Raw genomic sequence first — 21583 nt, 5'->3', positions numbered from 1 at the left:
ACTTTAGTACTTAATCCACAGGCCGGCAAAACAAGCGCCAGCCAAAAGCTCGGGGCTCAATACAAACTTTTAATTACACTTCAAAGACTTCGTACAGTGCAACAGTGAGTGAGTGTTCGCAGTTAGTATTCACAAGAGTCCACTTTATCAAATGTTAACCGCGTCTATTTCATTCCCGGCCCCTCAATACGCCCATCAGCTTTCCGTCTGCCTGGCCTCCGAAGTCTCTTCCAGTTTGGGCTCTGGACCGGCACATGACAACTGCCAGCTGCTCCGCTCCGTGGTCCTGGGAAAACGGAAGCCCACTGTCCCAGTCCCACCAAGACATGTTTTATTCGAACCCAATTAGATAGGGAAGTAGGGGCAGGGGTTCCTTTCACTAAAACAAACAAAAAAACTCTTCATCCTTTGAAACGTGTGTGTGTGTGTGTGTGTGTGTGTGAGAGAGAGAGAGAGAGAGAGAGAGAGAGAGAGAGAGAGAGAGAGAAAATGAGAATATGGGCAAATGGCTATGAAATACTGTACCATAAAATAAATCAGAAGGAAAGAGTCTGGGAAGGAGAACCATCCGAAGGCGTGAGGCAGGAGACGACCCCTGTCCGTGATGCTTCACCCACGCTGCCCAGTGGGGACAAGCTTCAGGGAGGGGAAGGTGTGGGCTGAAAAACCATCTCCAAAAGGGTCACTAGAGTGAGTTGAAAGAGAGAAGGCTGCCCTGGCTGGCGTGCTCAGTGGTTAGTGACAGCCTGTGCACCAGAGGGTCTGGAGTTTGTTCCCATCAAAGACAGGTACCTGGTTGCAGGTTCAATCTCTGCCCCTGTTGGGGTGGGTGCGGGAGGCAACCAACTGATGTCTCATCAATGTTTCTCTCTCTCTCCCTTCTCCACCCTTCCACTCTTAAAAAAAAAAAATCAATGGCCCTGACTGGTTTGGCTCAGTGGATAGAGCATCGGCCTGCGGACTGAAAGGTCCCAGGTTCGATTCCAGTCAAGGGCATGTACCTTGGTTGCGGGCACATCCCCAGTGGGGGTGTGGGGGTTGCGGGAGGCAGCTGATCGATGTTTCTAACTCTCTATCCCTCTCTCTTCCTCTCTGTAAAAAATCAATAAAATATATATATTTTTAAAAATCAATGGAACAAAAGACAGAGAAAGAAGGCTGGCTTCTGTTATGTTAATGGTTCTTAAGGTAAAGGGGTGACTGAGGGGCAGGAAGATTCAAAATGATCTGTGGGCGTAACCCTTTGGATGACCATTTGTGGGTGGGAAGGAATCTTGACAAAGTGCAAGAAAAAGCAAACCAAAATAAGGGAAAATAACCCTCAAAGATAAAAGACCAAGATGGGCAGTGTCAGTGGTGAAGGTAGAAAAATGTGTCTTTCAGATTCTGATCTGGCCAGGGCGATAGAATGTGGGGCAGCTGTAAGAAACAGCAAGGCTTCAAAAGGTAGCTAGCACCTTTCAAACTGGCACCATGGCCCTTCCCAGGGGGCGGGACCAATAAGAAGGTTTGAAGGATCATCCTGGCCACATGTCTTAAGTACAAGTGCAGGGTTTGATATGCCTTCTTCTCATCCTTTTTGCTGCACCTCTCTCACCTGCAACACAAGCTTGGTAGACAAGGTAGGATGAGGCAGGGAAGGAACGCTCCTCACTTAGCTCCCGAGAGCATCAACAGGTAACCTCGGCAGTATCAGGCTGGTGTGTAGTGGTCCTGGTGTTGGGTGACTTCCTGACCCGCTCTCTTCCAAGCATCCCCCTCGAGCAGCGGTCGCCAACCTTTCGGACCTCACAGACCTCACGGACCAGCAGTGATCCGAGGACCACTGGTTGGCGACCGCTACACGAGGGGGTGCCATGACCGGGATGACTTCACATTGGGGAGAAGAAAACACAGACAGTTCCACGTATCAGAGACAACATTCGTTTCCGTGAGTCCAAGTGATTGGGATATATCTGTGTGACAACTGCCCTCTCCTAGGCCTGGCTCAGCTGGTCTGGGAGATGGGCTGGGGCACACACCCCCTCTTGGCCTATCCAAGCCAGCTACTCTCTCAATCTGACTTTTCAGGGTAGTGCTCCAAGTCCCGTGTGCCCCAGGCCGCCTGATCTACTTAGAATTGTGCCTACCACTGTAGTCGTCTGGGCCAGGGGAAGCCAGCAGCTTTAAGTCCTGGGACTGCAGGGACATGGAAGGGATAGGGAACTGATATTGAAGGAAAAGCTACATTGTATTTTTCTGAGGAAAGGGTGGGCTCTGACTGCAGGATTGGATAGGTGCTTTAGCAGGACAAAGACAGTAACCTGGTTCACAGATGTTAAAACAATATAAACACACAAAATAAAATATTAACATTTCTCCCAATCTAATAACTCCGAAGAGAGGATGAGCACTCTGAAGTTTTTGCTGTGCCTACTCCCTGTGCAAAAGTGCTTGGCACCTTGCCCCCAGTGGCAGGAAAAAGCAGAGTAGTCTGGTGGGCAAATCAGTCCCAAAATAAAAATAAGCCTAAGACAAAGCAGGAAAGGCTGATGGCAAACTGCTTGGAATCTGGGCTGACGGCCCAAGTGGAAGAACCAGTGGCAGTAAGCAAGCTCTATGTACAGCTCTTCTCAGGATCTCAGGGACACGGATGGAAAGGGAAACCAGAAGGGTTAGCGGGAGGCACAGTGGGACTAGTGGGGAGGGTGGGTTCCTCAGGGCAGGATGGAGTACAGGGACTGAGTGAGGGAGCCTGGTTGGGCAGGAAAACTAAATGATGGGCAGGAGCTGCAGGTGTGGAGCCCCTTCAGCAAGAGCAGTTCCAAGTCTCAGTTCCTGTCCCTACAGGGCACCTGGCCCAGGGCAGGGCTAGGGATGTGGTGGGGGCCCGTAGAGCGGGTGCTGTCTCCCTGCTCTGTCCCCTCCCCAGAGTCGTGTGGGAAACAGAGGCTTCTCTCCCACACTGTTACCAGTGTCTCGAGTCCACCAGCTCAGGTCTGAGGCTCAGTTTCTTGAGGCTCTCGTAGCCGACCACAATGACAATGGTGGAGGGCGTGGCTGAGATGATTCTGGCTGAGAGGCCCTTCATGAAGCCCCAAGGCCCCTCTTCTGCCATCAGCTGTCTGAAGGTCAGGATAATGGAGTTCTTGCCCTCAACCTGGAAAAGTCAACACAGTGGAGGGTCATGGTCTGCAGGCACAGCTCCTCTGCCTTAGGGAAAACTGAATTTGAATTCTGCTCCCCAATTTACTAACAGCATAACCTCAGTCATTTAACTCACTCTTTGCACTTCAGTTTCCTTGAATACAAAACAGTGATAGCCCTATGCCACGTGGTTCTGAGCGGTGAACAAAAGACTTGTAAAAGTTGCGAACAGGACCTGGCAGCCAGTAAGTGTTCAATAAGCATTAGTCATTACTGTCATTAGATAAACTACAGGCGGTGAGCTTTGGACTGGGTGCTTTTCTCGGGTCTCTGGGTGGCTGATTCAATCACCTCTAAGGCCCTCTGCAGCTCTGCCCATCTGTGATTCTGACTCTGATCATCTCAATCCCTCTGAACCCCCATGGCTGGGGTCCCCCCGACTCTGTTGTTTCCCAGGCACCTATCTTCCCTATCACACTGGAAGCCTGGCTAAGGCAGGAATCTTTTCTTTCTCAACAGTCCTGCCCCCTCCGTCTCCCCATAAATCCTGCCACCAAACTGTATCTTTAGATACCACCCACTCAGACCCTCAGTCAAGGCAGGACAGGTGCACTCCTTGTTACACCTCCTCCTGTACTGTATGACCTTCACAAGGTGGTCCCACCTGTGGCTAAGAACATCTACCCACTCGTCCTGCCTCCTTTAACACTCTTCTCCACACTCCCGTCTTCCTCTCAGCCCACTCATCTGACCACCTAACCCTCACACTTATCCTCGGCCACGTCAAGGGCTTTTTAGCTATACCTCTAGCCCTCATGTGCACTTTGTCTCCTCTGGCCTGGAAGCACCTCTGAGTAGAGACCTATCCTTTCCCTGGATCTCCTTGCAGAACACCCAGGACAAGGCTCAGGAGAGAATGAAGATGGAACCTCTGTACTTTATTATTTACAAACTAATCAGATGCCAGCTTACTAGTACTCATTTTCAAATGTGTGTGGTGGGGGGAGGGCATTCTTTCTTGAGATAAAAATATCTAGATTTTCCCAGACAAGGACAAAGGAGTTCATCACAAAGGCAAAGAAGGACCCAGCAATTCTACTTGTGGGTATTTATTGGAAGAAACCCAAAACACTAATTCGAAAAGACACATGCATCCCTGTTAACTGAAGCATTATTTACAATAGCCAAGATATGGCAGCAACCTAAGCGTCCATCGATTGACGAATGGATAAAGAAGATGTGGAACATATATACAATGGAATATTACTCAACTTTTAAAAAGAATGGAATCTTGCCATTTGCAACAACATGAATGGACCGAGAGGGCATTATGCTAAGTCAGAGAGAGAAAGACAAATACCATAAGATTTCACTTCTGTGTGGAATCTAAAACACTAAATGAACAAAACAGAAACAGACTCATAGATACAGAGAACATTTTTTTCTTTTAATCTTCACCCAAGGATATTTTTCCCATTGATTTTTAGACAGAGTGGAAGGGAGGGGGAGAGACAGAGAGAGAAACATTGATGTGAGAGAGACACATGGATTGGTTGCCTCTTGCACTTGCTCTGACCAGGGCCAGGGATCGAGCCTGCAACTGAGATACGTGCCCTTGGCTGGAATTGAACCCAGTACTGTTCAGTCCGAGGGCTGACAATCCAACCACTAAGCCAAACTGGCTAGGGCTACGGGAACGTTTTGATGGTTGCCAGATGAGAGGGGGTTTGGGTGAAAAAGGGAAAGGGATTAAGATGTACAAATTGCCAGTTAGAAAAACAGTGCCAGGATGTAAAGTACAGCAGGGAATATGGTAAAAACCATGGATGGTGTCAGGTGGGTACTAGACTTAGCGGGATAATCACTTTGTAATTTATATAAATGTCTAATCATTATGTTGTACACCTGAAACTAATACAGTATTGTATGTCAGCTGTAATTGAAAAATAAAAAAATGATTAAAAAAAATACACCTAGATTTACCAGCCACCTCCATCCCAACATCCTGGTGTTAGGGAAGCTGACTGCACTCCCAAGCTGTTACGGTTATTTTTCTTCTCTCCCCTCCTCAGCTTCCTCTGAAGCTATCCAAATCAGACAGTAAAGCCCTCCATTCTCTTAACCTAAAGCTTTATACAGCAAAACCTGCCATTTATATTTTATATGTCATCATTCAAATTTTATTTCCTTGAACTAGGTACTCTGAAATTGTTTTTGAGCTGAATGAAGACAAGAACTGTAACTTCAGCACAGCACTACCAAGGGCTTTGTCGGTGTTTTTGCTGAGTCCACACAGTACAATCTGTGAAACCTATTCAAGAACAGTCAGTCTCACCCTGGCTGGTGTGGCTGAGCTGGTTGGAGTGTCGTCCCGCACATAAAAAGGTTGCGGGTTCAATTCCCAGTTAGGGCACATATCCAGGTTACAGGTTCAATCCCCGGTCAGGGCATATACGGGAGGCAACTGATCAATGTTTCTCTCTCACATCAGCATTTTTCACTCCCTTCTTCTCTCTCGCCCTTCCTCTTTCTCTAAAATCAATAAAAACATATCCTCTGGTGGGCACAAAGGGAAAAAAAAAAGAACAATTTCACTGCCTCTAGAGAGCTCACAGAGAGAAACCAAACAGACCTAGGAAATGAACTGAAATTGATATTTCTAAATGCAGGTAAGGAAAAGGTGGTTATAGGCTATGCTAATAGGATAAAAGGCTGTAAGAAGAAACCAGCAAGAATTTCTTAGAGGCATGGGCAAGTAAAGGAACAGAAGCACACAAGCTAGCAGACAGGATGAAAAAAACATTCTAGGTGCTTCAAACCGCTCAGCTGGTTTCTGTAAATGCTAAGTCATAACCATAAGGAAGGGGCTTGGATAACCAAGAGATGCTGGCTGACCTACACAGCTGTGACACAAAGAGGTCAGGGGAAGGCTGGAAGGCCTAAAGATCACACTTCTAATGGGTAACGCGGGAGGAGGGTTGGGGTGGAGGCTGGTCTTACCTGCACTCGGGTTCGGATGACGTCCATGGGATTGGTGAGGATGGAAGCCGTAGCTGCAGCCAGGGGCCCTGAGATGGCTTGAAACACAATGTGAGGGCATTCCTTAGGACAGAGAGACGAGAGCTGCTCTGGAATGGAGGGAAAAACAGTTCCTTAAGACATGAGGTACCACCCTGTCTGCCCTCACACTGTTTCTACCAATTGGGCCAATGATGACAAACCTTCCATCCTTAGCCACCTCAGAGCCCCCAATTCACATAACTCCCATCTTTATTTCTCTTTGCTTCCTTCTGAACCAACAAAAAATTATAAATCTGAGGCTCCATCCAGAAGTCATCTTGGTTACATCTCTGGAGAGGAAAATTTCAAATCCTCTTTGCTTGCTGACTCCTTTCATCTGATGGACAGAAATCCTTCCTGTTATAACAATCTTATGCTTGTGTTCTGCTTCGCCCAACCCATAGGCTAGAAAAGCACACACTACATATTTTCTGTAATATGCACTGAATAACTGGTTGGATACATTAAAAGCTGGTAACACTGCCCAGCCAGCATGGCTTAGTGATTGAGCATCGACCTATGAACCAGGAGGTTACAGTTTGACTCCTGGTTAGGGCACATGTCAGCATTGCAGGCTCAATCCCCAGTGTGGGTCATGCAGGAGGCAGCCAATCAATGATTCTCTCTTATCACTGATGTTTCTCTCTCTCCCTCTCCTTTCCTCTCTGAAATAAATTTAAAAAAATATTTTTAAAAAACCTGATTGGCTGAAACCGGTTTGGCTCAGTGGATAGAGCGTCGGCCTGCGGACTGAAAGGTCCCAGGTTCGATTCCGGTCAAGGGCATGTACCTGGGTTGCGGGCACATCCCCAGTAGGAGATGTGCAGGAGGCAGCTGGTCAATGTTTCTCTCTCATCGATGTTTCTAACTCTCTATCCCTCTACCTTCCTCTCTGTAAAAAAAAAATCAATAAAATATATATTTAAAAAAAAAACAAAAAAACAAAACCTGATTGTCTTTAAAGCAGGAAGTTATATGTGGTGGATGGGGGCTTTTTCACAGTATACCCTTCTTTCCTACCTTTTGAATTTTTTAAGAAGTTTTTAAAAAATTGATTTTAGAGATGGAGGAAGAGAGAGGGAGACAGAAAACAACAAAATTACAATTAAAAGAGAAAGCCATATCCTACAGCCTATATTAAGAAACAAAAATTTATTTTTCAAAATGCTGATGAAGAAGACTGAATAATAGCCCTGGCTGGTGTGCTCAGTGATTAGAGTGTTGCCCGTGCACCTAAGGGTTGGAGGTTTGATTCCTGGTCAAGGGCACGTACCTGGGTTGCAGGTTAAATCCCCATCCCAAGTTGGTGGCATTCAGAAGGTAACCAATCGATGTGTCTCTCTCATATCTATGTTTCCCCTCTGTTCTCTCTCTCTCTCTCTCCCTCCCTCCCTCCCACCCCCTTCCACTCTAAAAATCAATGGAAAAAATATCCTCAGGTAAGGATTAACAAACAAAACAAAAGAAGACTGAATAATACCCAGATTCACCCATTCCCAGTATCACTGAGAAGTTCACCTACAATTGAATTTTTTGCCTTATTCTCTCTAGAAGTGAAAGACAAGAGCTCATTAATTTATTTAACAAAGATGTATTGAATGGCTACCATGAACCAGTCCCCGTGGGTCCTGAGGATATAACAGTGAATGAAAGAGCCTCAAAATCCTTGCCCTTGTGACATTTACGTTCTAACTGCCTGAATAAACAAATAAAAAGCAAAATATATAGTTATGTCAGAAGGTGATATGTGCTAGCTAGATAAAAATAAAGCAGGGCCCTAACCGGTTTGGCTCAGTGGATAGAGCGTTGGCCTGTGGACTGAAGGGTCCCAGGTTCAATTCCGGTCAAGGGCATGTACCTTGGTTGTGGCACATCCCCAGTAGGGGGTGTGCAGGAGGCAACTGATCGATGTTTCTCTCTTATCAATGTTTCTAACTATCTCCCTTCCTCTCTGTAAAAAATCAATAAAATATATCTTAAAAAAAATAAATAGCCGAAACCGGTTTGGCTCAGTGGATAGAGCGTTGGCCTGCGGACTGAAAGGTCCTAGGTTCGATTCCGATCAAGGGCATATACCTGGGTTGCGGGCATATCCCCAGTAGGAGATGTGCAGGAGGCAGCTGATCGATGTTTCTCTCTCATCGATGTTTCTAACTCTCTATCTCTCTCCCTTCCTCTCTGTAAAAAATCAATAAAATACATTTTAAAAAATAAATAAATAAATAAAGCAGGAAAGGAGACAGGAAACGAACGCCAAAGGTAGGGTGTGAATGGGCTGCCATTTTATTTTATTTAAATATATTTTATTGATTTTTCACAGAGAGGAAGGGAGAGGGATAGAGAGTTAGAAACATTAATGAGAGAGAAACATCGATCAGCTGCCTCCTGCACACTCCCTACTGGGGGATGTGCCCCCAACCAAGGTACATGCCCTTGACCGTAATCGGACCCGGGACCCTTGAGTCCGCAGGCTGAGGCTCTATCCACTGAGCCAAACAGGTTAGGGCGGGTTGCCATTTTAAACAAGGTGGTCATGAAAGCCCTCTTCAGAAGGTGAAGTTTGAGCGAAGTCCTAAAGAAGAGTGCAAGCTATAAGGCTCTGTTGTGGACAGAACTTTCCAAGCAGAAGTCACATCCTATGTAACGGTCCTGAGACACCTTAAATCTTCAACGGGCAGCAAGGCCAGTATGCCTGGAGCAGAATGAGGGAGAGACCAGGATGAGGTCCAGGAGGGAAGTCATTTAGGACCTTGAAGCCACTGCAAGGACTTGGGCTTTTACTCTGAGACTGGATGTAAAACAGATTTATCATCTTCAAAGATTCCCTCAGTTTTCTCTCTACAATTCAATCACCATAATACCTTTACATTGTTTTCTCATGCTCCTAGTTTGGGTATTTTGTAGCCAGGCAACTAAATAGTAGGGAATAAGTAGGATTGTAGGGGTTGGCAGGGCAGAAGTGAGAGCTTCTAGGACCCAGCAGCATGGCAGAATTCCTTAAGCCCTACCAGAACCATCTCCCCTGATTTCTAATCACTTTCTTCCCCCGGGTCAGCATACAAATAGAAACAAAGTGAACTGGTGACTCCTCCTCATGGGTGTCCTGTTTCTCTTGACAAGAAAGCATTTCATAACCATTAAAGGTAGCATCTGGGCTGGCATTGCCAGCCTCCTTGGCCTGTCTGCACTAGCCCTCAGGCCTGTAAGCTGCAGTGAGAGCCAGATGCCAATTCTAGACATGCATATGTGCCATTTTCCTGGGGCTTAGGGAGAGATGGAAAAACAAAGGCAAGAGGGTAGGGGGAAGAGCCCCATGTCTTTCCTCCTCCGTTATTCATTCAACAAGTGATCGCTGGGCACCTATTATCTGACTTGGTTCTAGTCTCTCCTGGTTAAATAACTTTGGACATGTAATATAAATCATTTTTGTTTAATGCTTACTAGATGCCAAGCACTGAGATAAGCACTAGACATAAAACAGAAATGGACAGGGAAATGCCTTTATGGACCTTACGGTCTAATTAAGAAGCTGGGGCCCTAACCGGTTTGGCTCAGTGGATAGAGCGTCAGCCTGAGGACTCAAGGGTCCCGGGTTCGATTTCGGTCAAGGGCATGTACCTTGGTTGCGGGCACATCCCCAGTAGGGAGTGTGCAGGAGGCAGCTGATCGATGTTTCTCTCTCATTGATGTTTCTAACTCTCTATCCCTCTCCCTTCTTCTTTGTAAAAAATCAATTAAAATATATTAAAAAAAAAAAGAAGAAGCTGGGGTTGGAGATAAAATAACTGCAAATTATCACAAGTGCTATTATAACAAGTGCTCTGAAGGAAACAAGGTGCTGAAAAAGAAAACAGGAAGCCAAGGCCTAAAGCATGAGAAAGACCCAGCCATACAAAGAACAGGGAGAGGGTATTCCAGGCAGAAAGAACATTATTTGCAAAAGCTTTGAGGTGAGAACGGAGCTTGGTGTGTTAGAAACTGAGAGAAAGGCAGTGAAGATGGACCAGAGTGAGGGAGGGGAGAGTAGCACAAGATGGGGCTGAGGAGGCAGATAGGAGCCAGAGCATGTACAGATCATGTAGACCAGTGTTGACCACGGGAAGCATTAGATTTTATTCTAAATGCCCACAAGTCAGCACTGGTAGATTTTAAGCAAAATGGGATAATGAGAACCAGTCTACTCATTCAACAAATATTTACTGAGGACATCAATTCACCAGAGTCTAAGAGACACAGTGGTCACAGAGCCTGGCACATGGTGGATAGTCAACAAATGTTAGTTTCCTCCCCCATCCAAGAACCTTTCCAGTGAATTATATATCAATATAGCTGGAAAATGTGCATTAAAAATTAAAGAATCCACATTGTAGAAGAGAGAAGGCACACACAAATAACATCAAGGAAAATGTAGTAACAACCTTAAGAAAGATTCAAGCAATATAATGGAGGTTGAAAGGAGGGAAAGGTCACTTCTGGGTTAAGGGCTACATGGAGAGGATGGGATAGGAGGCAATAAGGAGCACGTAAGTCATGATTTCACCCCGGTAAGTGTCCCTGTAAGGCAATGAAGCAGAGGTATGATATGAACAAAATAAAGGTAGGAGAGATGACACATGGTTGAGGAACTGTACGTAGCTGGCTGGTTGCAGCACAAACTATACACAGGGGAGCAGCACGTGGTTTCACTATAGAGGGAGGCTAAAGCCAGGCTGAAGTGTTTGGATTTTACTCAGCAATCAGTGGATCTACTGAACAACACAGAGTTTAAAAAGTTAATCTATTAGGAAGTGAGTGATAGATAGGAAGAGGCTTCTAGAGAACAGGCTGATGCTGCTGTCCAGGAAGGTAGTAACAGTGGCATGGTTTCCAGGAAAGGCAGCAGGAATGGAGAGAAAGTTTGGAAAGACATTTTGGGGTCACAAGGACTAGATGTGGAGCCAAGGAAAAGGGTGTAGCCAAGCTCAATCCCCAAGGCTTCAGTCTCAGCAATTTGGAAAATAACATGACCACTGACACATAGAAAGAAGTCAGAAGGGAAAACCAAATTGGGAAGAAGAATAGTTCATAGAGCCCCCGAGGGGTCCCAGATTGGAGAGGGTGCAGGCTGGGCTGAGAGACCCCCCCCCCCCACCCAGTGCACAAATTTCGTGTACCGGGCCTCTAGTATTAAAATATTTCTTCTAATTAATTTCCTTTCAATGTGCATGAATCCGTGCACCAGGCCACTAGAATATGTATATATGAAAAAAGAATAGTTCATAGGGTACAATTTCAGATGTAAATACATGCATCCAAGTTGAGAGGTCAGTCAGAATATTTGGCTGGAGCAGAGCTCTGGAGAGGTTAGTCTGGAAATGGAAATAGAGATTTTGGGACATATTAGAAAAGTACAACTCATTTGTAAATGAAATCAAATGAAGAGAGAAGGGAGATGATAGACTCCAGAGAACATGCTCACATTTCCTAGGAAGTTTTTTTTAACATTAAGATTGCCAGGCTCGCCCTAGCGGGTTTTGCTCAGTGAATAGAGCATCAGCCTGCAGACTGAAGGGTCCCAGGTTCAGTTCCGGTCAAGGGCACATGCCCGGGTTGCAGGCTTGATCCCCAGTGGGGGGCATGCAGGAGGCAGCTAATCAATGATTCTCTTGTGGATGTTTCTATCTCTCCCTCTCCCTTTCTCTCTGAAATCAATAAAAATATATTTTAAAAAAAGACAAAGAGATTTCCAGGCTCCATTCCCACAGAATCTGATACAAAGGATCAGAAGAAGAGTCCAGGTATGTGAATTTTACCAGATACTCTTTTTTAAAAAATACATATATTTTATTGATTTTTTTTACAGAGAGGAAGGGAGAAGGATAGAGAGTTAGAAACATTGATGAGAGAGAAACATCGATCAGCTGCCTTCTACACACCCCTAACTGGGGATATGCCCGCAACCAAGGTACATGCCCTTGACCGGAATCGAACCTGGGACCCTTCAGTCCACAGGCCGACGCTCTATCCACTGAGCCAAACTGGTCAGGGCTTACCAGATATTCTTGTGTTAAACAGAAGAAGAAAGAAACAGAGAGGAAAAAAAGAAAGTGAGCTAGTTAAGAAGAAGGAGAAAGTGATACAGGGGGAAAAGGAAGGAGGAAAAAGGAGGAGGAGGAGGAGGAGGAAGAGGTACAATCAGAAAAACAGGAGAACTATAAAAGTACAGTGCCATAGAAACAAAATGATTCTAGGTTAGGAAGTCCTTATAAAATCTGGTTAGAAAAGTTCCAGATGGGATAAGACAGAATGCCCACTGCCAAGGGTTAGAGGCCAGCAGGGTTAGGGAGGTTGTAAGCACAGACTGCCCTAACTGGAATTTGCTAGTTACCCAAAGCTGCCATGTCAAGGGCAGCAGGCACACTCTTGGCAATGTGTTCTGCCCTTTCATAAGGAAGTTTGGCAATGTTTATTGAGGCTCTCAAAAATCTTATCTTTTAACACAGTAATCCTATTTCTGGGAAATACTTAAAAAGAAATAAAACGTGTTATAAACAAAAAATACAGGAGTGCAGAGGTTCATGGTTATATCACATCTTGAATTTAACAATGCTGAGGAAAGGCATCCAACTCAAAACCTCACTATTATTCATTAATTTTATCTTCAAATCCCAAATACCCCTTAATTTTGTCCTTTTCTATCTTCCAATTATCTGCCAATGTTCCACTAACCCTAGTTGATTGCAATGCACAAAGAATACATTCTATGGTCTGTAGGGAGCGGCTATAGGGTCAAGCCTCTGACTGACCTGTGGCAGGGCCACAAAAAAGTCCTAGCTTGGAAGGCAGAGCCCTCTTAGCATAATTAAACTTAACCTTATAGCCCCTCCCTAGTTCCTTCCTAGGTAGCTAATGGGCTGTGGGAGGTGCAGCAAGTGCTGCCAAAACAAGGTGAAACTCACAACACTGCAACCATGTTGACTACTTCCTTGTTTTGCTTTGACTATAAAATAAAACCTGGGCCCTAACTGGTTTGGCTCAGTGGATAGAGCTTCAGCCTGCGGACTAAAGGGTCCCAGGTTCGATTCTAGTCAAGGGCATGTACCTTAGTTGCGGGCACATCCCCAGTAGGGGGCGTGCAGGAGGCAGCTGACTGATGTTTCTCATCGATGTTTCTAACTCTCTATCCCTCTCCCTTCCTCTCTGTAAAAAAATCAATAAAATATATATTTTTAAAAAAATAATTAAAAAATAAATAAACCCTGGGCTTGGAGGCTGGACCTTTCTGTGTCCTCATCCAGGAATGGAAGATCTACCCAGCCCCAACTGTATTCTCTTTGTCTGTCTTCTTTAATCCTTCACTGTCCCTCATCAGGTTCACCCTTGGCGGTGCTGGCATGGCACAATGGTCTACAATAATCTACTCTACTTGTCTGATTCCCCCCACTTTAATATAAGCTCCCTGAAGGAAAGAACTATGTATTATTCATCTTTGAATCCTCTTGAATCAAATGTTTGCTGAATGAATGGCCCATTCTCCCATTAAATCTCCCTCTGTCACATGTACAGAACAAGGGTATCTTAGCCACATTAGTAAACCCACACCCCACTCTCCTGGGTCCCTGCTTACCTGCGTAGAAGTGATAGAAGGGCCACCAGACAGCACTGTTGGGGATGTAGGTAAGCAGTGAAGCCACATAGCCTCGGTAGAAGCCTCGAAGCCCATCGACCCGCAGGATCTGCCTGATGATGTCCTTGGTTTGGCCAAAGGCAATTACTCCTTGTCCCTCTGGGTTCCCTCGCACTTGGAAGCGGCCCACTTTCTCACCCTTACGCTGCATCATCAGGTGCTGAGAGACCACATCAATGGGTACTGTGATGCTCTGGGCCACGAGAGAGGCCGAGCCACCAGCCACAAGTGATTTGACTGTGTTGCTCTGGCTGTAATCAGATACAAACTTCCGGGTGAGCTCATAAGTGGTGACATAGCACTGGCCCGAGATGAGGGTGAAGGTGTTGACCAGGAACCCCCGGTAGAGGCCAGTCACACCATCTGCTCGCAGGATCTTAATGAAAGCATCAAAGGTCCCATGGTAGAGGCTCTTGCCTTTCTGAACCTGCAACCGAGTGCGGATGAGGGTGAATGGGTAGACGCTGACCCGGATCATCATTGTCATTGCCACACCAAACACGTAGAACTTCTTCTTGTCCAGGTGTTCCCACTCAATGATCTGGATGTTGCGTTTGTCTTCCATTGTGCCCGAAGTCCTGGGGATTTTAGCAGGGTGGAGGGATGTGAAGAAGGACCTCAGAACTTCACACGTTCCCCTCCTGGCTAGACTCTGAAACCCCATTCTCAGGCTTCATCTTCCGAGGTACTTAACTCAGTCTGGCTCTGGATGTTCCCTCACAGATTAGGAGACTGCCCCCTTCTCTCTCCTTTATCAGTCGTTCCCAAGTCCCGAAACCTTTCCTTACCTCAGTGACTTCCCTGGTTTCACTCCCATGTCAGCTCCCTACCCCCAGTTTATCATCTATTCTGGTTTCTCTGCCTCTGCCTGGGCCCTGGTGTCATGGCCCATTCTCCTCCTCCTTCTCTGGCTCACCCAAGCAGAGCTCAGGATGCTATGGACAAACCAACCACCTGACAGGATGTAAGGCCTTTCAGCGGGCTAACAGGATGCCAGTATGTGACATTTAGGAGGTTCCTAAAGGCAGGGGGAAGTGCTCCATTTTTGAGCACTAGGCCCACTGAAGAGGCACTGCCTTTGACCTCGCATCCCCAGCACAGTGCCTCTTTCATCACCCTTTCCCAGCTGCCTCACCTGACTTCATTTATGGTTTCTGTGCTGGCCCCTCCGAGCATCTCTGGCCCACCCTCACTACACTTATATTTTCTCCAGTCTGCATTAGAAGAAAGTGTGGGAGAGAAGCTAAGTGGGGCTTTCATACCACAGGGCACCCCCTCACACACACCTCCCCACTCTCCAATGAGAGCAGAACATTAGGAACAGGCAAAGATCAGAGTCCTCTCTGGTTATTAGATAACTCGCTCTAGAGAAAGAAAAGAACCACCTGAAGAGCCTTGAGAACTACAGGGTAAAGAACATGTTTGGCCCCTTTCATCCCTAAGCATATAAATCATTGCCTCAGTCCCAGGTACAATGAAGGGAGATTCAAGTAACAGAAGACTCTGCCTTCAAGAAACTCACAGTGTGTTAAAAAAAAAAAAAAAAAAAAAAAGACACAGTATCTCTCTGGGGAATGATGTCAGATACAGCCCTGGCCAAGTAGCTCAGTTGGTTAGAGTGTCATCCATTCTATTCCCGGGCACACAGAATCAACCAATGCATCAAAGCAATTAAAGCAATGTCTCTCTCTCTCTCTCTCTCAAAATCAATCAATAAAAAATTTTTAAAAAGGAATACAGGGCAGGCCTTGCTGGTTTAGCTCAGTGGATAGAGCATCGGTCTGCGGACTGAAGGGTCCCAGGTTCGATTCCGGCCAAGGGCACATGCCCGGGTTGCGGGCTTGGTCCCCAATGGGGGGCATGCAGGAGACAGCCAATCAATGATTCTCTCTCATCATTGATGTTTCTATCTCTCTCTCCCTCTCCCTTCCTCTCTGAAATCAATGAAGAAATATATATATATTTTTAAAAAGGAATACAGGGCAAATCAATGTACACAAGACCCTCATGTTAAGTGTATCCATTGCTTAAAATTTCAAACAAAACTAAAAAGCCTACTAATGTAGTAATTACATACAATCAGGACCTTCCAACTGAAGAACTGTCAAATGAACTGTCACATGAAAGGGCGTCATAGAGTGGACACATTCTTAGTAACAATGTAATGTGCTCCTGTGTAGGACATGGGCATGTCCAGAGGGTTGAAAAGTTCTACACAAGTAGTCCTGGTGCTAATGCCTTGGCAAAACTCATGTCAAGTGGTTAACCAGAGTCCATCTTCAACCGCTTTCCCCAGGTCAAGGCCCTAACTGGCCTAAGTCGTTTCTTGGTTTTCCATGGAAGTCAGTGGGGAAGCAAGGTTAGCTTTTCAGTATTCCCTGAGCTGGACTGTGTCACTTTCATGAAAGTACAGGATTCCTGCAGTGCACGCTGAGTGCCTGGGAACTGAGGGACAACCTCTCTTCAAGGTGAGGCCTAGGTGAGGTACACGTAACCAACACAGGCTTCCTGGGGAGGACAAAGCAGTTTGAATGAAGGAGGAATACGTGTATACAGTGAAAGGGAAAGAACAATAGCTTGGAATAACTAGGTTGGCCAGAATGGAGACTCTACACCAGGGGTCCTCAAACTGCGGCCCGCGGGCCACATGCGGCCCGCCGAAAACATTTATCCGGCCCGCCGGGTGTTTTTGCCGCCGCTGCCTGTCCTGCTTAGCAGCCGACTCGTCCCGGGCCCGCAGTGCGCATGTGTGGAATGTCTGAGGGACAGTGAACTGGCCCCCTGTTTAAAAAGTTCGAGGACCTCTGCTCTAGACTGGAAAATAAGTTAGAGGTGGGGTTCTAGGAGAACCCCTGAAACACTGATGTGCCATTTGCTGTGGGCAAAAGTGGCCCCTCCTCCCCACCAAGTCCAGCAGGGCAATCTTTTCTTTTGAGGCCCTTCGAGAGAAGGTAGTCACTGTTTCCCCTGCCCCCGGGTATTTGTCATCCAGGGTCCCAAGGTCATGTTTCCATTACCATTGAGAGTTGAAGAGAGACACTAGGATTTACTGAATACCTATTACCCCATGCAACCTTACAACCTAATCTGTGCACAGCTGGCTACTTCTGCTAAGGAAATAGAGGGTTAGCTATATTAAAAGGAACAGACCCAAGGTCACATAGCTGGTCAGTGGTAAAAGCAGGATATGAGCCAAGATTTGTTCTCTACCGCACCATGCCTTTTTCTCCCCTGGGAGCTGAAGAGCTCCGCCACAAATCACTCTGTTCGGTCTAAAGCCAAGTCATTCCCACTGTGGGAGCAGGATGAATGCCCTCAGGACTGCCAGGCACCCAAGGGTTAAGCACAAGCTCCTGGCCCTGCAGCTGCCTATGGATTTCTTAGCTTTGTGCTAGAGAAACCAAGAGCTGCCTCTGCTTTCTCGGTGAGCTTGTGGAATGACTGAGCGGAGTGACTGAGCAGTCACATTGTTGTCACAGGACAAATGCAGCAGGGCTCAAGCAGGAGGGACTCCTACAGGGATCATGCAAACTGTATGCTCAGCAGGGCAGAGAAGCAGAGCAACAAAGGATTCTGTTCCAGGACCTGGTTTTGTGGGCACCATCTCAATTTTTCAGCTGATTCACAAAGTACCAACATCTCCTGATGAGAAATCCTAAGGCAGGACCCAGTGCCTGCTTTCCTCCATCTGACATGTGCCAGTCTATTTTATTTCTTTTTATTTCGTGTATTTATTTAGCGTGTGTGTGTGTGTGTGTGTGTGTGATGCACGTGCGTGCACGGGCCAGTCTATTTTAAATTCTCAGAGGGAAAAGGGACTCACCAAGGCTGAAGCAGGTAATTCTAATTTATTATTGCCATGGTGACAGAAGAAACTACTAAGAGTCATGCCTCAGAGAGAGAAGCCTCTACAGTTGAAGAAGGAGAGACTCATTACATCTACCCCTGTTCCCTTCAAAAAGTAGGGCTGCTCCTAAAAGGTGGGATCTCAACCTGCTCTTTTCCTATATAATAAAAGGCTAATATGCAAACTGTCCCCTACTGGGAGTTCAACCAGGAGGCGGGGCCAGCTGACCAACCAACCGCCTGTGGCCCCTCCCCCTAGCTGGCCCACCCCAGATCGGCCCCCCCACCCTGATCAGGGGTGGGGCAGGCCAGCCAACCTCCGGCAGCCCCTCCCCCAGCCAGCCCAGGCTGCCCCACCCATGCACGAATTTGTGCACCAGGCCTTTAGTATTATATAAATGCCAAATTTCCTGCTCAAATAACAAAACCAGTACCTCTTGTTTTACCCTCTGGAAAATCCTCCTTGCAGATACCAGTATGCAAACTTCCTTTAGCCTTCCCAACTCAATCAGCCCAACATCATTATGGCTCTTCCCAGACCCTTATTTTGTGTACATGGCTCCAATTCTGAATTTCCCCCATCTTTTAACACTGCTTGGATACAAAGGCTGAAGTGTTTCCTATGAAGTCATCAAATGAGATGCCAGAGGCAGAACCCTCACTACCAAGCCCAGCAGTGGAAAGGAACAAACTGGTGGATTCAGTACACATCCTCTCCACTTCCACTTAACTTTGTAGAAAAATCACACTTGACTATTCACTAGGTTCTGAGATGAGATTAAATTCAGGACAAGGCAATGTCACCTGGAAGGCAAGGCCATGCTGTGGAAAGAACACTAGTAGTCAGGAGGGCCACGTTTGAGCTCCTCTTCCATCATAGAGTTAATTGACACAAAACTAGATTGTGTAGCCGACTACTGGTAGCTGTGTGGTACAGTCTGTTGCTCCTAGACTACAAACATTTACCATATTGTACTGAATACTGTGGGCAACTGTAACACAACGATAAATATTTGTGAATCTAAACATAGAAAAGGTACAGTCTAAATACAGTATAAAAAATAAAAAATGGTACACCTGTATAGGGCACTTACTATGGAGTTTGCAGGACTGAAGTTGCGCTGGGTGAGTGAGTGAGGAGTGAGTGAATGTGAAGGCCTAGGACATCACTGTACACTATTGTAGACTTTACAAACACTGTACACTTAGGCTGCCCTAAATCTATAAAACACTAAATCAAGCGCAAGCAAAAATAATGCAATCAAGAGATTTGGCAAACATGAAACAGGTGGGGCTGCTGTCAGTATAACACAGCATACTAATTATAGCAAACTTTTTTTTATTAATCCTCACCAAGGATATGATTTTTTACTGATTTTTAGAAAGAGAGAAACATGGACCTGTTGCCTCTTGTACATGCCCTGACCAGGAATCAAACCCACAACCTCTTGGTGTACAGGAAGACACTCCAATCAACTGAGCCACCCAGCCAGGGTGCAAAGTTGTTGTTGTATTTTTTTTTATATATATATTTTATTGATTTTTTACAGAGAGGAAGGGAGAGAGATAGAGAGTTAGAAACATCGATGAGAGAGAAACACCGATCAGCTGCCTCCTGCACACCCCCCACTGGAGATGTGCCCGCAACCCAGGTACATGCCCCTGACCGGAATCGAACCTGGGACCCTTCAGTCCGCAGGCCGACGCTCCATCCACTGAGCCAAACCGGTTTTGGCTTGTTGTATTTTTTAAGTAGAAAGAGTACACTCTAAAATAATGATTAAAAGTATAGTATAGCAAGCCCTGCCAGTGGGCTCAATGGTTAGAGCATCCATACAAGCACGGAAAGGTCGAGGGTTTGATTCCCAGCCCGGTCGGGGCACATGTGGGAGGCAACCAATCCATGTGTCTTTCTCACATTGATGTTTCTCTCTCTCTCCTCCCCCATCCCTTCCACTGACTCTAAAAAATTAATGAAAAAAATATCCATGGGTGAAGATTAATAAAACAAAAAAAGTATAGCATACAAATACCTAAACCAATAACACAACTGTTCATTATCGAATATTATGGACATAATTGTATGTGCTTTACTTTTTAAAAAATATTTTTATTGATTTCAGAAAGGAAGGGAGAGGGAGAGATAGAAACATCAGTGATTAGAGAGAATCATTGATCGGCTGCCTCCTGCATGCCCCCTACTGGGGATCGAGCCTGAAACCCAGGCATGTGCCCTTGATTGGAATCAAACCTGGGACCCCTCAGTCCATAGGCCCATGCTCTATCCACAGAGCCAAACCAGCTAGGGCGTCTGTGCTTTACTTTTATACAACAGGCAGTGCTGTTTTGTTTACGCCAGCATCACCACAAATGTGTTGTGCTAAAACATTACATTGCGATGACCACAACGTCACTAGGCAATAGAAAATTTTCAGCTCCATTATAATATTATGGGATTACTGTTGTATATGTGGTCTGGCACTGACTGAAATGTTATGTGATACATGACTGTATAACAGTGTGATGTAACTCATATGAGCTAATATCATTTCTATCATTACAGAAAGCTGTACTGAACAATGTTGCTCTAAATCATTGCTGTTTAAAGTGGTACACAGACCAGGCAGCATGGACCTCAGTGGGAGCTTGTGAGAAATACAGAATTTCAGAATGCACCCTAGATCTGTTGAATAACCAACATTTTAACAAGATCTGGAATGATTAATATGTCAGAATTTTAGAGACATTACTTTAAATATTAAGGATTATCAGCAATATAAAAATGATTACAAGACTCCAAAAGTCCAGGATCCTTATGACTAGGTTAGGAGCCCTTACTCCCTCCAGACTTGTTACCAGAACTTGGCTCAATGTCTACTACTGCGCGGCCCAGCGTGGCTCAGTGGTTGAGCATCAACCTATGAGGTTCGATTCCCAATCAGGGTATGTACATGCCTGGATTGTGGACTCCATCCCCAGTAGGGGGCGTGCAGGAGGCAGCTAGTCAATGATTCTCTCTCATCGTTGATGTTTCTCTCTCTCTCTCAAATCAATAAAAATGTATTTTTTAAAAATGTTTACTAGACTCATTCAGATCTTTTCAGCCAACCACCCCCATCAAATTAAATCACCTTCTATAACTCCTGACAAGACACCCATGGGGTTTGATCCCCACTTCCCAACTGGAAATAAGATCTTTGCTCCCTCCTTCTGTCCCCTACTGCATCTGCATCAACGCTCTGGATCGTGGGAGCTATCTACATGAACGTGAATGTGTTTACATGCTGGACCACTTGTCTTATTAACGATGGAGGAAGATGTACACCGAATGCAAGCATTTCCTTAGAGGACGTCCTTGGTGATATCTCTGGCCCCTCCCTTCCGATTATCTTCCTAGGATTAGGTGAGATACCCACCCAGCCTTTTGGTCTTCAAGAGGTACCCACGTGATCCCTCAGCACAGACACCACGTGACAATTCTCGCCACCTCCTCTATGTGACACCCCCTTTCTACACTTGGCCTCCGCACAGCCAGCTCTGGGTCCTCGGACAGGCTCCTCGCCATGCTTCTGTGGCTGTCGGCGAACCTCGTCCTCCTCCGACAGGAAAAGATGCCCCTTTGGAGTCGTCCTTCATGCCCAAAACAGCATGCGGGCTCCCACGGAACTGCAGCCGGGCACCACAGACACCGGTTGCCTCCTTGACAGGTCCAGGCCCTTAGGCGCTCCAAGCCGGCGGCTCCTTACCTTCTCAGACCAGGGAGGTCCCGCCGCGCCTGAGGCGAACTCCACGCCCAGACCGCTAGGCCGCAGCTCCCAATCTATCCGCGGTACCCGGCGACTGCCAGCTTCGGTGTACATCTTCCTCCATCTCGACCCGGCTCCT

At 46.2% G+C, this 21583-nt stretch overlaps 1 protein-coding gene across 3 annotated transcripts; it reads right to left on the bottom strand.

Moving 5' to 3' along the window:
- Positions 1–49: 49 nt before the first annotated feature.
- On the bottom strand, positions 50–21583 carry SLC25A44 (solute carrier family 25 member 44). 3 transcript variants are annotated; one of them, XR_013997136.1, is made up of 5 exons: positions 13793–15376; positions 6127–6254; positions 2952–3139; positions 1598–1869; positions 50–286 (listed from the first exon to the last, which is right to left on the bottom strand). XR_013997136.1 is itself a non-coding variant. In XM_081112264.1 (5 exons), exons 2-5 carry the CDS (start codon positions 14415–14417, stop codon positions 196–198), a joined length of 1032 nt encoding a protein of 343 aa, XP_080968390.1. In that variant the 5' UTR covers positions 14418–14430; positions 21445–21583; the 3' UTR covers positions 50–195. The 3 variants fall into 3 exon arrangements, 2 of the variants coding, with proteins under 2 accessions (XP_080968390.1, XP_080968389.1); XM_081112264.1 differs by lacking the exon at positions 1598–1869 and adding an exon at positions 21445–21583 and having other exon boundaries at positions 13793–14430; XM_081112263.1 differs by lacking the exon at positions 1598–1869.

Source organism: Myotis nattereri, assembly GCF_964212035.1.
Source record: "Myotis nattereri genome assembly, chromosome: 18".
In the NCBI taxonomy this organism is placed as follows: Eukaryota; Metazoa; Chordata; class Mammalia; order Chiroptera; family Vespertilionidae; genus Myotis; species Myotis nattereri.
The sequence above is the reverse complement of the archived record's forward strand: the minus strand, read 5'-3'. Positions and strand labels throughout refer to the sequence as shown.

What these genes read in the sequence shown, in the direction of transcription:
- SLC25A44 (XM_081112263.1), bottom strand. Translation starts at nt 14,516, where the DNA reads ATGGGGTTTCAGAGTCTAGCCAGGAGGGGAACGTGTGAAGTTCTGAGG. An exon ending in CTTCTATCACTTCTACGCAG is followed by an intron (nt 6,255 to 13,792) that starts GTAAGCAGGGAC and finishes CCTCCATTCCAG; the next exon opens with AGCAGCTCTCGTCTCTCTGT. An exon ending in CTGGTGGACTCGAGACACTG is followed by an intron (nt 287 to 2,951) that starts GTAACAGTGTGG and finishes CCGTTTTCCCAG; the next exon opens with GACCACGGAGCGGAGCAGCT.